This window comes from Triticum dicoccoides, chromosome 3B (genome assembly GCF_002162155.2).
Source record: "Triticum dicoccoides isolate Atlit2015 ecotype Zavitan chromosome 3B, WEW_v2.0, whole genome shotgun sequence".
Classification (NCBI taxonomy): Eukaryota; Viridiplantae; Streptophyta; class Magnoliopsida; order Poales; family Poaceae; genus Triticum; species Triticum dicoccoides.
Genome location: NC_041385.1, coordinates 435,121,668 through 435,136,751, shown reverse-complemented (window position 1 = coordinate 435,136,751; position 15,084 = coordinate 435,121,668). Strand labels below are relative to the sequence as shown.

Here is a 15,084-nt window from a genome sequence, read left to right as displayed (position 1 = left end):
CGTAAGTTTTGTCTTATTTCTGATGTAAAAAGAGACCGTAAAAAATAAATTGTCGTAAAAAATATTTTATGTTATGTAAAATTACAAATGTAAAAATATAATGTAAAATACACATAAACTGCATATTTTCTTGTCTTATGATCTATTATTTTATTTTCTTATGCCAAATTTTACGTAGTGAATCAATATGAATGTGACTATTTGAATTCCAAACGTAATTTAATTATGAAATGATCGTGAGATTACCTCGGGTGAAGAATAACTTATTCTGCACCCTGGGTGATGAATAGTATCACTATATATAGGACAACACTATTCTAATCCTGGTATTAGAATAGTTACTCCCTCCTTTCCCGTCTATAAGGCTCAATTTAAAAATCTCATCAACCAATGTAGATGGTGAGTGGTGGAAAATCTTTTGGAGTTTGCAAAGGCACCCAATTAATGCTCTTGTTTTTCTTAAAAAAGTATGTTTACCAATGCATTAATTGCAATGATGCATGCATAAATTAAATGCATTGGTCAATTTTCTCTTAATACTTGCATGCAATGATTTAATGCACTTTGGAATCTGAACATGTGATAAGAAACAACCAAATTAAGCCTTATAAAATAGAAAAACTAAAATTTTGAAATAAGCACTATAAATCGGAAGAAGTGAGGGAGTATTTGGATCACATCGCGAGTGCGGCGTTTCGGTGCCCGGGTGCATCTGCACCCGTTCAAAAAAAAAATCGTAAATAATTCAGAAAAATTCCTAAAATTCCGAAAAAAATTGAGGTGGTGGACAATTTGATGCGTGAGGTGCGCTCCAATTTTCAAAACATTTGGACTTGTGTGCACCTCTCAGCAAAAAAGACAAATCAGAGCAAAACAGTATATGAACAGTACACATTTTTACAGACCTCCGATTTGTCTTTTTTGCTGAGAGCTGTACATAAGTCCAAATGTTTTGAAAATTTGGGCGCACCTCACGCATCAAATTGTCCACCATCCCAATTTTTTTTGAATTTTTTTGAATTTTTTTAGTATTTATTTTGATTTTTTTGGTGAGCGCAGGTGCAGATGAGCTCGGGCTCAGATTTGGATTTTCGTCACATCGCCCTCTATATAGGCGATGAACATGTTTCTGAACTCGCGAAACTGCTAAAAAGAACCACCCACCCCTATCCCATCACCACCAACTTCCTGCCCCGGCCCAGATCCCCCTCCCCCGCGCCGCCGCGCGATCTCCCTGGCTCCCCCGCCGCCTTGCAACCTTCCCGGATCCCCCGCCGCCGCGCGACCTCCCCGGAACCCGCACCACCGGGCCTCCTACTGTCGGATCCCACCCCGCCGGACCCCTGCGCGCGGCTCTGCGCTACAACCGCTGCCGCCGAGGACCCCCCCGCGGTCCTTGGCCGCCTGCCCACGTAGTTCGCCGATTGCCGCAGAGTCGATACACTGCTCCGCCCATCGTCCCGCCCGACCACTTGAGCCATTGGCGTGCCGTCAGCTGGTCGCCCAGCGCCGCCCTACACACCCAAGCACTATCGTGGGCGACCAGGGTGATCGACCAGCGCCACTGGGGGCTGCAGCTACCTCCTGCCGCAGCCTCACGCGGCCGCTAAAGCACCTTGCTCACCGATTATTTTGTCTCGGTTGCTGCTTTCCAAGATTCCTCTCGCTCGCTCGCAGGTACCTTCAGTCTATCTGTATCCCCTTTGCTGTAAGTTTTTAGTCTCATCAGTATGGTGTTAACTGATTATTATTTTAGATGACATTTGTATGACCAAACGAGATGACATTTGTAGTGGTATATAACAGTTGCCAATTGTGCATCAATTGACGGATGGTTCTAATGGCTGCTGCAATAAACCTACAGCACCAGATGGCGATGTCTTTCCTTGACAGTTTGCAAACACACCACTAAGTCTAAATGAACGTGGTGTCAGAACTTCCCATATGATATGATTGTAATTAATCAGTTGATGGAAAGCTAAGAAGAGCAGCGACCCTCCCCCTGCTGTTGCTTCCTCCTTACCCTCTTGGATAATTGAACTGCGTCACATGGTGCTCGTCTGAATTTACAGCGGCGGATCACACGGTAGGTTTTGAGGGAAGTTCAGAGTGAATGGGGATTAAGGTTCATAGATGTATTTTTCAGTAGATTCAGAGAGGTTCTTCCCACCGTTTTTCATTTCTTAGCTCCTTCGTAATTTATTAGATGAAATTCTGAGACCGACATTCCATTATCTAAAGCTTATGATCTCTTGTTCGTCGCCAGCAGGCCGGCATCCTTGCGCGACACCGCCGTCTAAGACCGATCCTGGCAGCAGTAAGTCACCAGAAAAAGGCTCCGACCCGTACCTGCCAGATCTCGCCACCATGACCACTCACCTCGTGATGTCGGCGACCTGCCAAAGCCTAAGCGGCGACCTGTCCGAGGCCTAAGCACAAACTTCGTGCTTGAATCTTCTCCAAATTGATGTTGCTTGCAACGGCAGGGGCAAAGCATGTAGTCCACCACTATGACGGGAGGAACTGCTTCTACTTTTCTTCTGAAATTTCGATGCCATGTCTTGATTTTTAGAGGTAGTTTTTGGTTTGTACCGACCATTTAAGATGGTATCTCATTTGAATGTTGTATGCATGCAGGCCAACGCTCTTTGTGGCACCGCGGAGCTGTTTGCCTGGCGGGTCGAGCAGGTCGTCAAGGGACCGCTCGAGGTCGCCGGCCGCAAGGATGGACGAAGACAGAGACGTAGGTAGCAGGGACAGGAAGCGCGACTGAAAATGAGAGAGTGACGATGAAATACAGTGTACGCTACACCATGTTTCCTATTTCTACTAGAGGCTAGAGATAAGCACATTTGTCTATTATCAGAGGGGATTTGCCTAACATTTTCCTAGGTTTTGTAGTGTTGTGTCCCGTGTCATCCATGTATAGTCAAGGCATACTTTATGTTTTTACGGTTTCTTTTTACTGAAACATACGTAATGGTAGCCAGAAATTTGAATTTTTGTCGTTGATTTGTTCAAAAAATGCTACGGGGAGAGGACAAGAGGGCGCCATGATACTACACCTTTTTGTATGGTGCTACGCATTGTTTAGAGAGTGCTTGGGGCCTGAACCCACAACTCCATATGCACATCCATTTGGCGAAACTTTTGTGTAGAATGATGAAATTTACAGAACAAAAACTGCTTTTTACATATCCAAAAAAAACGACAACAGAAAAACAAAGTAACACAAGTTTACAAAAAAGAAACTACAAAATTACATTAGAAGTTTAGGACGGCACATGGAGATTTCGGACCCAAACAAAGAAGTTCAAAAAGAGAAGATGGGAGGTTCACGAGCAAATTTTTTTGAAGTAAATGAAATCGAAAAAATGAAGTTAATGAAATTCCCCGAAAAGCCTATTCATTGCAACAAGTTCGAATAAAAGAGGAACACACCATCAAAATATCCCACAACAGAAGGTCAAACTAAAAATAGCAAAAATAGTTCGAAAAAGTTTAGTTAGAATACGAATTTTCCCCGTTTGTAAAAAAATCTAGAAGTTCAAATTTAAATAATGGAGTGATTCAATGTTTATTACTACATTAGAATTTTCCCCATTAATAAAAAATAACCCAAGAAGGCCAAACTAAAAAATAGAGCAACTCAGAATTTATAGAGATATGGAATTTCCCTGTTCTACAAAAAACCAAAGGGTTCAAATTTAAATAATGGGGAAATTCAATGTTTATTACAATACAAAGGAGGTCAAATTGAAAAAACCGAGCAGTTCAAAAAGTTTACAAAAATAGATTTTCCCTCTTTTAAAAATAAGACGTAGAAGTTCAGCTTTAAATAATTGAGCAGTACGATATTTATTACATAACTAGGACTTTTCCAGTTACTACTAATGAATAACACTAGAAAGTCCAAAAATAAAAAAAACATGAAGTTTTTTGATGTTTATAAAACCTCAGATTTCCCCCAATGATAAAGACTAAAAGCAAGAAGTTCAATTTGGAAAAATGGATTACTTCCATGTATATAAAAAAACTCAGGTTGTCACGTTACTAGAGAATAAAACCAAGAAGTTCAATTGGAAAAGGCGGAGCACTTTGATATTTATTTGAAAAAAAAATCTGATTTTTCCACTTACTAAAGAATGAAACCAATGCGTTCAATTTGAAATAACGAAGAAGTTTGATGTTTCTAAAAACCCTCCAATTTTCACATTTCTAAAAATACACAATGAAATTCAAATAAAAAGGTAGAGTCGTTCAATATCTATAAAAAACCCTGATATTTTCACGTAACTAAGAGAAGTTCAGATTGAAAACTATCAGAAGTTCACATACTACACGGTGTGCATTTTATATTCAACAAAGAATGAAAAGGTAAAGGATAAAAATTTTATTGATTGAAGTTCAAGTGCTCGTCCCAGAAAGTTGAAAAATTAAAGAATGGAAACCAGGAAGTAGGATTTGTTTCCGTTACTAAAAAGAAATAAACTAGAAAGTCCATATTAAAAAGATGGAGAAGTTCGATGATTATAGAAAAATCATATTTTTCTCGTTATTAAACAATGGAGACAAGAAGTTCAAAAATTAAATAACAAGAAGTTCAACTTTTAAAAATAGAGCGCTTCAAAATTTCATAAAAAAGATTAAAAAAACCCAAGAAGTTCATATTAAAAAGACGGAGAAGTTCGATGATTATAGAAAACTCACTTTTTTCCTCATTATTAAAGAATGGAAACAAGAAGTTCAAAAATGTTATAACGAGAAGTTCAACTTTTATAAATAGAGCCCTTCAAAATTCATTAAAAAGGATTGAGAAATTCAGATTAATATTCATAAAAAAAATTCAGATATTTTCACGTAACCAAGAGAAGTTCAGATTGATAACTGCCAGAAGTTCAAGTACTACACAGTGTGCATTTTGTATTAAAAAAGACTAAAAGTTTCGCTGTTATAAGTTCAAGTCCACGGTCGGAGAAAGTTAAAAAAAATACTATGAGAGAGGTTTGTACAAAAGGAATATCATTTGTGTAACCCTTACGAATGGATGAGAAAATTACAAACAAAAATACGTCACAAAAGTTCAATGTGAAAACAGCAGGAAGTTCAACTACTACGCTGAATGAATTTCTGGTGAAAAACTTTTAAAATCGTCACAAGTATGAAAAAATGATCAACACGAAAAAATTGCGTGTTTACAACAGCTTTCCATCGATATATCAGTTGCTCATTTCCAGCGAGTGGATGGAGAGCTACGAGCGGTGAATGGACAACTATGAGCAAAAAAGCACGTGAAAACAGAGTGAAGTTCAAGTAGACACGCCGAGAAGTTCAAGTTCTTCACAAAGTGCATTTTCGAAGATTTTGTTTCGCGATAGAGGCAGAACGAATGATCTAGCCATTTTCGAAATTACTTGAAAACGGCTAAGAATTAGAGAAAACCATCAACATGAAAAAGTTTTGCATTTTTCGTATCTTTTCAACAGTATATTATTTGCCCCAATCCGATAAAGTTTGTACAAATTATGGTGAAAATATGTTTTTAGTCATTTCCAAATTTGAATTAAAACAGCAAGGAATTGGGAGAAACAATATATACAAGAAAGTTTCGCATTTCCTCAAGCTTTCGATCGCCATATCATTTGCTGCATTCGGACGTATGGTTAAAAAATTAGCTTGAAAATACAAATTCACTAGAACTTGTATTGTTTTCTAAATTTCTTTTAAACCATTCAATATTAGAAAAAAACATTCAAAATGAAAAAGTAGCACATTTTTATAATTTTCCAACGCCATATCAGTTGCCTCCATTGCATTAGCCGTTTAGAAATGCCATCGAAAATACCAACTCGACTCTTCGGTTTCCGAAATTTTACGATTTTCCACATTACTCTTCAACCATAGGTTATTAGAAAAAGCTTTCAGCATGTGGAATGAGTGGTTTTACAACAGCTTTCCAAGGCCATATTATTTGCCTCATTCCGACAAACGGTTTAGAAATGCGATCAAAAGTACGACTCGCGTTTTTTGTATGAAGAAAAAACGGTTTTCAAAACTGCTCTTAAACCACTTACATTTTGCCAAAATTTTAAGTTGAGTCATGATACTGGTGTCCATAGCTTTCCAACGGTATATCGCAAGTCCCATTTGGGCAATGTTGACGAAAGTTCAACCTAGCACTAGGAGAAGTTCTGGTCGAACAACTCCGGCAGTAAAATTGCAAAAAACGCAATTTCATCACGACCCGAGAGCAAAATCCGCCAACGAGTGAGATTTCTATTTAAAACCGGTATTTAGTTGCTAAAGAATGTTTCTAGATTACACTAACATCATATAGAACACTACTAACCAGAATAATTCGCGGGGGAAGCCACGGTTGCAAAGATAGCCCGAAGGTCGGGTTTGTACAGAGGGAAGTTCAGGCGCGTGTACAAACAAAAATACATCACAGAAGTTCAACGTGAAAACAACATGAAGTTCAACTACTACGCTGAATGAATTTCAGATGAAAAACTTTAAAATCGTTGCAAGTAAGAAAAATGATCAACACGGGAAAGTTGCGTGTTTATAGCAGCTTTCCATCGCTATATCACTTGCTCAATTCCGGTGAGTGAATGGAGAGCTAGGAGCAGTGGATAGAGATATACGGGCAAAAAACACGTGAAAACAGAGTGAAGTTCAGGTTCTTCACGCGGTGCATTTTCGAAGAATCAGTTTCGCGATAAAGGCAGAACGAATGATCTCGCCATTTTCGCAATTACTTGAAAACATCTAGGAATCAGAGAAAACAATCAACATGAAAAAGTTTCGCATTTTTTGTAGCTTTTCAGCAGTATATTATTTGCGCCATTCTGATAAAGTATGTAGAAATTATGCCAAAAATATGTTTTTAGCCATTTTCCATTTTGACTTAAAACAGTGAGGAATTAGGAGAAACAATATATATAAAAGAGTTTCACATTTGCTCAAGCTTTCGAACGCCATATCATTTATTGCATTCGGACGTACGGTTAAAACATTAGTTCGAAAAAACGGACTCGGTGGAACTTGTACCGTTTTCTAAATTACTTTAAAACCGTTCCAAAATAGAAAACACTTCTAACATGAAAAAGTAGCGCATTTTCACAAGCTTTCCAACTCCATATCATTTGCCTCAAATAGATTCATCATTCATCACAACTTCTGGCCATATCACATCACATGACAATTGCTGCAAAAACAAGTTAGACGTCCTCTAATTGTTGTTGCATCTTTTACGTGGCTGCAATTGGGTTCTAGCAAGAACATTTTCTTACCTACGAATAACCACAACGTGATATTGTCAACTTCTATTTACCCTTCATAAGGACCCTTTTCGTCGAATCCTCTCCAACTAAAGTGAGAGAGACAGACACCCGCTAGCCACCTTATGCAACTAGTGCATGTCAGTCGGTGGAACATGTCTCACGTAAGCGTACGTGTAAGGTCGGTCCGGGCCGCTTCATCCCACAATACCGCTGAAGCAAGAAAAGACTAGTAGCGGCAAGCAAGTTGACAATATCTATGCCCACAACAAAATTGTGTTCTACTCGTGCAATAGAGAACTACGCATAGACCTAGCTCATGATGCCACTGTTGGGGAACGTTGCAGAAAATTAAAAAATTTCCTACGGTTTCACCAAGATCCATCTATGAGTTCATCTAAGCAACGAGTGATAGGAGAGGGAAGCATCTACATACCACTTGTAGATCGGGTGCAGAAGCGTTCAAGGGAACGGGGATGATGGAGTCGTACTCACCGTGATCCAAATCACCGATGACCAAGTGCTGAACGGACAACACCTCCGTGTTCAACACACGTACGGAGCGGACGATGTCTCCTCCTTCTTGATCCAGCAAGGGGGAAGGAGAGGTTGAGGAAGAAGGCTCCAGCAGCAGCACGAAGGCGTGATGATGGTGGGGAGACAGTACTCCGACAGGGCTTCGCCAAGCACTCAACGGAGGAGGAGAGGTGTTGGGTAGGGGAGGGGCTGCGCCTTGGATCAGGTGTTCAGCCCTCCCCTCGCCCCTCTATTTATAGGGGAAGGGGGAAGGGGGCCGGCCCCCTCTAGATGAGATCTAGAGGGGGGGGGGGGCGGCCAGGGAGGGGGGCCTGCCCCCCAAGCAAGGGGGCGCCCCCACTAGGGTTCCCCCCCAACCCTAGGCGCATGGGACCAAGGGGGGAGGCGCCCAGCCCTCCAGGGGCTGGTTCCCTGCCCCTTGCGGCCCATGAGGCCCTCCGAGAGGGGTGGCCCCTCCCGGTGGACCCCCAAAACCCCTCCAGTGGCCCCGGTACAATACCGATATGCCCCGAAACTTTCCGGTGTCCGTATGACAACTTCCCATATATAAATCTTCACCTCCGGACCATTCCGGAACTCCTCGTGACGTCCGAGATCTCATCCGGGACTCCGAACAACATTCGTTAATCACATACAAGTCTTCCTAATAATCCTAGCATCACAGAACCTTAAGTGTGTAGACCCCACGGGTTCGGGAGACATGCAGACATGACCGAGATGGCTCTCCGGTCAATAACCAACAGCGGGATCTGGATACCCATGTTGGCTCCCACATGCTCCTCGATGATCTCATCGGATGAACCACGATGTCGAGGATTCAATCAACCCCGTATACAATTCCCTTTGTCAATCGGTACGTTACATGCCCGAGACTCGATCGTCGGTATCCCAATACCTCGTTCAGTCTCATTACCGGCAAGTCACTTTACTCGTACCGTAATGCATGATCCTGTGACCAAACACTTGGTCACTTTGAGCTCATTATGATGATGCATTACCGAGTGGGCCCAGAGATACCTCTCCGTCATACGGAGTGACAAATCCCAGTCTCGATCCGTGTCAACCCAACAGACACTTTCGGAGATACCTGTAGTGCACCTTTATAGTCACCCAGTTATGTTTTGACGTTTGGTACACCCAAAGCACTCCTACAGTATCCAGGAGTTACACGATCTCATGGTCTAAGGAAGAGATACTTGACATTGGAAAAGCTCTAGCAAAACAAACTACACGATCTTGTGCTATGCTTAGGATTGGGTCTTGTCCATCACATCATTCTCCTAATGATGTGACCCCGTTGTCAACAACATCTAATGTCCATAGTCAGGAAACCATGACTATCTGTTGACCAACGAGCTAGTCAACTAGAGGCTTACTAGGGACGTATTTGGTCTAAGTATTCACACGTGTATTATGATTTCCGGATAATACAATTATAGCATGAATAAAAGACAATTATCATGAACAAGGAAATATAATAATAATCCTTTTATTATTGCCTCTAGTGCATATTTCCAACAGTCTCCCACTTGCACTAGACTCAATAATCTAGTTACATTGTGATGAATCGAACACCCATAGAGTTCTGGTGTTGATCATGTTTTGCTCATGAAAGAGGTTTAGTCAATGAATCTGCGACATTCAGATCCGTATGTACTTTGCAAATATCTATGTCTCCATCTTGAACATTTTCACGGATGGAGTTGAAACGACGCTTGATGTGCCTGGTCTTCTTGTGAAACCTGGGCTCCTTGGCAAGGGCAATAGCTCCAGTGTTGTCACAGAAGAGTTTGATCAGCCCCGATGTATTGGGTATGACTCCTAGGTCGGTGATGAACTCCTTCACCCAAATTGCTTCATGCGCTGCCTCCGAGGCTGCCATGTATTCCGCTTCACATGTAGATCCCGCCACGACGCTCTGCTTGCAGCTGCACCAGCTTACTGCTCCACCATTCAACATATACACGTATCCGGTTTGTGACTTAGAGTCATCCAGATCTGTGTCGAAGCTAGCGTCGATGTAACCCTTTACGACGAGCTCTTCGTCACCTCCATAAATGAGAAACATGTCCTTTGTCCTTTTTAGGTACTTCAGGATATTCTTGACCGCTGTCCAGTGTTCCTTGCCGGGATTACTTTGGTACCTTCCTACCAAACTTACGACAAGGTTTACATCAGGTCTGGTACACAGCATGGCATACATAATAGATCCTATGGCTGAGGCATAGGGGATGGCACTCATCTCTTCTTTATCTTTTGCCGTGGTCGGGCATTGAGCCGAGCTCAATCTCACACCTTGCAATACAGGCAAGAACCCTTTCTTGGACTGATCCATTTTGAACTTCTTCAAAATCTTATCAAGGTATGTGCTTTGTGAAAGACCTATGAGGCATCTCGATCTATCCCTATAGATTTTGATGCCTAATATGTAAGAAGCTTCTCCAAGGTCCTTCATTGAAAAACACTTATTCAAGTAGGCCTTAATGCTGTCCAAGAATTCTATATCATTTCCCATCAAGAGTATGTCATCTACATATAATATGAGAAATGCTACAGAGCTCCCACTCACTTTCTTGTAAACGCAGGCTTCTCCATAAGTCTGCATAAACCCAAATGCTTTGATCATCTCATCAAAGCGAATGTTCCAACTCCGAGATGCTTGCACCAACCCATAAATGGATCGCTGGAGCTTGCATACTTTGTTAGCATTCTTAGGATCGACAAAACCTTCCGGCTGCATCATATACAGCTCTTCCTTAAGATAACCTTTAAGGAATGCCGTTTTGACGTCCATCTGCCATATCTCATAATCATAGCATGCGGCAATTGCTAACATGATTCAGACGGACTTAAGCTTCGCTACGGGAGAGAAAGTCTCATCGTAGTCAATCCCTTGAACTTGCCGATAACCCTTAGCGACAAGTCGAGCTTTATAGATGGTGACATTACCATCCGTGTCCGTCTTCTTCTTAAAGATCCATTTGTTTTCTATCGCTCGCCGATCATCGGGCAAGTCAGTCAAAGTCCATACTTTGTTTTCATACATGGATTCTATCTCGGATTGCATGGCTTCTAGCCATTTGTTGGAATCTGGGCCCGCCATCGCTTCTTCATAGTTCGAAGGTTCACCGTTGTCTAACAACATGATTTCCAGGACAGGGTTGCCATACCACTCTGGTGTGGAACGTGTCCTTGTGGACCTACGAAGCTCAGTAGCAACTTGATCCGAAGTACCTTGATCATCATCATTAATTTCCCCTCCAATCGGCGTAGGCACCACAGGAACAATTTCCTGAGCTGCACTACTTTCCGGTTCAAGAGGTAGTACTTCATCGAGTTCTACTTTCCTCCCACTTACTCCTTTCGAGAGAAACTCTTTTTACAGAAAGGATCCATTCTTGGCAACAAAGATCTTGCCTTCGGATCTAAGGTAGAAGGTATACCCAATGGTTTCCTTGGGGTATCCTATGAAGACACATTTTTCCGACTTGGGTTCGAGCTTTTCAGGTTGAAGTTTCTTGACATAAGCATCGCATCCCCAAACTTTTAGAAACAACGGCTTAAGTTTCTTCCCAAACCATAATTCATACGGTGCATCTCAACGGATTTAGACGGTGCCCTATTTAAAGTGAATGTAGATGTCTCTAGAGCGTATCCCCAAAATGATAGCGGTAAATCGGTAAGAGACATCATAGATCGCACCATATCCAATAGAGTGCGATTATAACGTTCGGACACACCATTACGCTGAGGTGTCCCAGGCGGCGTGAGTTGTGAAACGATTCCACATTTCCTTAAGTGTGTACCAAATTCGTGACTTAAATATTCTCCTCCATGATCTGATTGTAGGAACTTTATCTTTCGGTCACGTTGATTCTCTACCTCATTCTGAAATTCCTTGAACTTTTCAAAGGTCTCAGACTTGTGTTTCATCAAGTAGACATACCCATATCTACTCAAGTCATCAGTGAGAGTGAGAACGTAACGATATCCTCTGCGAGCCTCAACGCTCATTGGACCACACACATCCGTATGTATGATTTACAATAAGTTGGTTGCTCGCTCCATTGTTCCGGAGAACGGAGTCTTGGTTTTTTTGCCCATGAGGCATTGTTCGCATGTGTCAAATGATTCATAATCGGGAGACTCTAAAAGTCCATCAGCATGGAGCTTCTTCATGCGCTTGACACCAATGTGACCAAGGCGGCAGTGCCACAAGTATGTGGGACTATCGTTATCAACTTTACATCTTTTGGTATTCACACTATGAATATGTGTAACATTACGTTCGAGATTCATTAAGAATAAACCATTGACCATCGGGGCATGACCATAAAACATATCTCTCATATAAATAGAACAACCATTATTCTCGGATTTACATGAGTAGCCATCTCGCATCAAACGAGATCCAGATACAATGTTCATGCTCAAACTTGGCACTAAATAACAATTATTGAGGTTTAAAACTAATCCCGTAGGTAAATGTAGAGGTAGCGTGCCGATGGCGATCACATCGACCTTGGAACCATTCCCGACGCGCATCGTCACCTCGTCCTTCGCCAGTCTCCGCTTATTCCGCAGCTCCTGCTGTGAGTTACAAATATGAGCAACGGCACCGGTATCAAAAACCCAGGAGTTACTATGAGTACTGGTAAGCTAAACATCAATTACATGTATATCAAATATACCTTTAGTGTTGCCGGCCTTCTTGTCCGCTAAGTATTTGGGACAGTTCCGCTTCCAGTGACCCTTCCCTTTGCAATAAAAGCACTCAGTCTCAGGCTTGGGTCCATTCTTTGACTTCTTCCCGGCAACTGGCTTACCGGGCGCGGCAACATCTTTGCCGTCCTTCTTGAAGTTCTTCTTACCCTTGCCCTTCTTGAACTTAGTGGTCTTATTGACCATCAACACTTGATGTTCTTTCTTGATTTCAACTTCTGTTGTCTTCAGCATTGAAAATACTTCAGGAATGGTCTTTACCATCCCCTGCATATTGTAGTTTATCACAAAGCTGTTGTAGCTTGGTGGGAGCGACTGAAGGATTCTGTTAATGACCGCCTCGTCCGGGAGGTTGATCTCCAGCTGGGACAGGCGGTTGTGCAACCTAGACATTTTGAGTATGTGCTCACTGACAGAACTGTTTTCCTCCATCTTACAACTATACAACTTGTCGGAGACTTCATATCTCTTGACCCGGGCATGTGCTTGAAAAACCATTTTCAGCTCCTCGAACATCTCATATGCTCCGTGTTGCTCAAAACGCTTTTGGAGCCCCGGTTCTAAGCTGCAAAGCATGCTGCACTGAACGAGGGAGTAATCATCAGCACGTGACTGCCAAGCATTCATAATGTCTTGGTTCTCTAGGATGGGTGCTTCACCTAGCGGTCCTTCTAGGACATATGCTTTCTTGGCTGCTATGAGGATAATCCTCAGGTTCCGGAGCCAGTCTGAATAGTTGCTGCCATCATCTTTCAGCTTGGTTTTCTCTAGGAACGCGTTGAAGTTCATGTTGACATGAGCGTTGGCCATTTGATCTACAAGACATATTTTGCAAAGACTTTAGACTAAGTTCATGATAATTAAGTTCATCTAATCAAATTATTTAATGAACTCCCACTCAGATTGACATCCCTCTAGTCATCTAAGTGTTACACGATCCGAGTCGACTAGGCCGTGTCCGATCATCACGTGAGACGGACTAGTCATCATCGGTGAACATCTCCATGTTGATCGTATCTTCCATACGACTCATGTTCGACCTTTCGGTCTCTTGTGTTCCGAGGCCATGTCTGTACATGCTAGGCTCGTCAAGTTAACCCTAAGTGTTTATGCATGTGTAAAACTGTCTTACACCCGTTGTATGTGAACGTAAGGATCTATCGCACCCGATCATCACGTGGTGCTTCGAAACGACGAACTTTAGCAACGACACACAGTTAGGGGGAACACTTTCTTGAAATTATTATAAGGGATCATCTTATTTACTACCGTCGTTCTAAGTAAACAAGATGCATAATCATAATAAACATCACATGCAATTATATAATAGTGACATGATATGGCCATTATCGTATAGCTCCTTTGATCTCCATCTTCGGGGCTCCATGATCATCTTCGTCACCGGCATGACACCATGATCTCCATCATCATGATCTCCATCATCGTGTCTTCATGAAGTTGTCACGCCAACGACTACTTCTACTTCTATGGCTAACGCGTTTAGCAATAAAGTAAAGTAATTTACATGGCGTTCTTCAATGACACGCAGGTCATACAAAAATAAAGACAACCCCTATGGCTCCTGCCGGTTGTCATACTCATCGACATGCAAGTCGTGATTCCTATTACAAGAACATGATCTCATACACCACAATATATCATTCATCATTCATCACAACTTCTGGCCATATCACATCACATGACAATTGCTGCAAAAACAAGTTAGACGTCCTCTAATTGTTGTTGCATCTTTTACGTGGCTGCAATTGGGTTCTAGCAAGAACGTTTTCTTACCTACAAATAACCACAACGTGATATTGTCAACTTCTATTTACCCTTCATAAGGACCCTTTTCGTCGAATCCGCTCCAACTAAAGTGGGAGAGACAGACACCCGCTAGCCACCTTATGCAACTAGTGCATGTCAGTCGGTGGAACCTGTCTCACGTAAGCGTACGTGTAAGGTCGGTCCGGGCCGCTTCATGCCACAATACCGCTGAAGCAAGAAAAGACTAGTAGCGGCAAGCAAGTTGACAATATCTACGCCCACAACAAAATTGTGTTCTACTCGCGCAATAGAGAACTACGCATAGACCTAGCTCATGATGCCACTGTTGGGGAACGTTGCAGAAAATAAAAATTTTTCCTACGGTTTCACCAAGATCCATCTATGAGTTCATCTAAGCAACGAGTGATAGGAGAGGGAAGCATCTACATACCACTTGTAGATCGCGTGCGGAAGCGTTCAAGGGAACGGGGATGATGGAGTCGTACTCGCCGTGATCCAAATCACCGATGACCAAGTGCTGAACGGACAACACCTCCGCGTTCAACACACGTACGGAGCGGACGACGTCTCCTCCTTCTTGATCCAGCAAGGGGGAAGGAGAGGTTGAGGAAGAAGGTTCCAGAAGCAGCACGACGGCGTGATGATGGTGGAGAGGCAGTACTCCGACAGGGCTTCGCCAAGAACTCAACGGAGGAGGAGAGGTGTTGGGGAGGGGAGGGGCTGCGCCTTGGATCAGGTGTTGAGCCCTCCCCTC

General features: G+C 42.4%; 1 protein-coding gene across 1 annotated transcript in view; it reads left to right on the top strand.

Moving 5' to 3' along the window:
- LOC119279566 (formin-like protein 5) overlaps positions 1–3,007 on the top strand; it is a 19,717-nt gene extending 16,710 nt beyond the window's left edge. Inside the window, exons 2-3 of the mRNA XM_037560766.1 lie at positions 1,155–1,677; positions 2,638–3,007. Coding sequence (XP_037416663.1) covers positions 1,155–1,677; positions 2,638–2,773 — 659 coding nt within the window. The 3' untranslated portion in view covers positions 2,774–3,007. The remainder of the gene's footprint in view (positions 1–1,154; positions 1,678–2,637) is intronic.
- Positions 3,008–15,084: the final 12,077 nt, after the last annotated feature.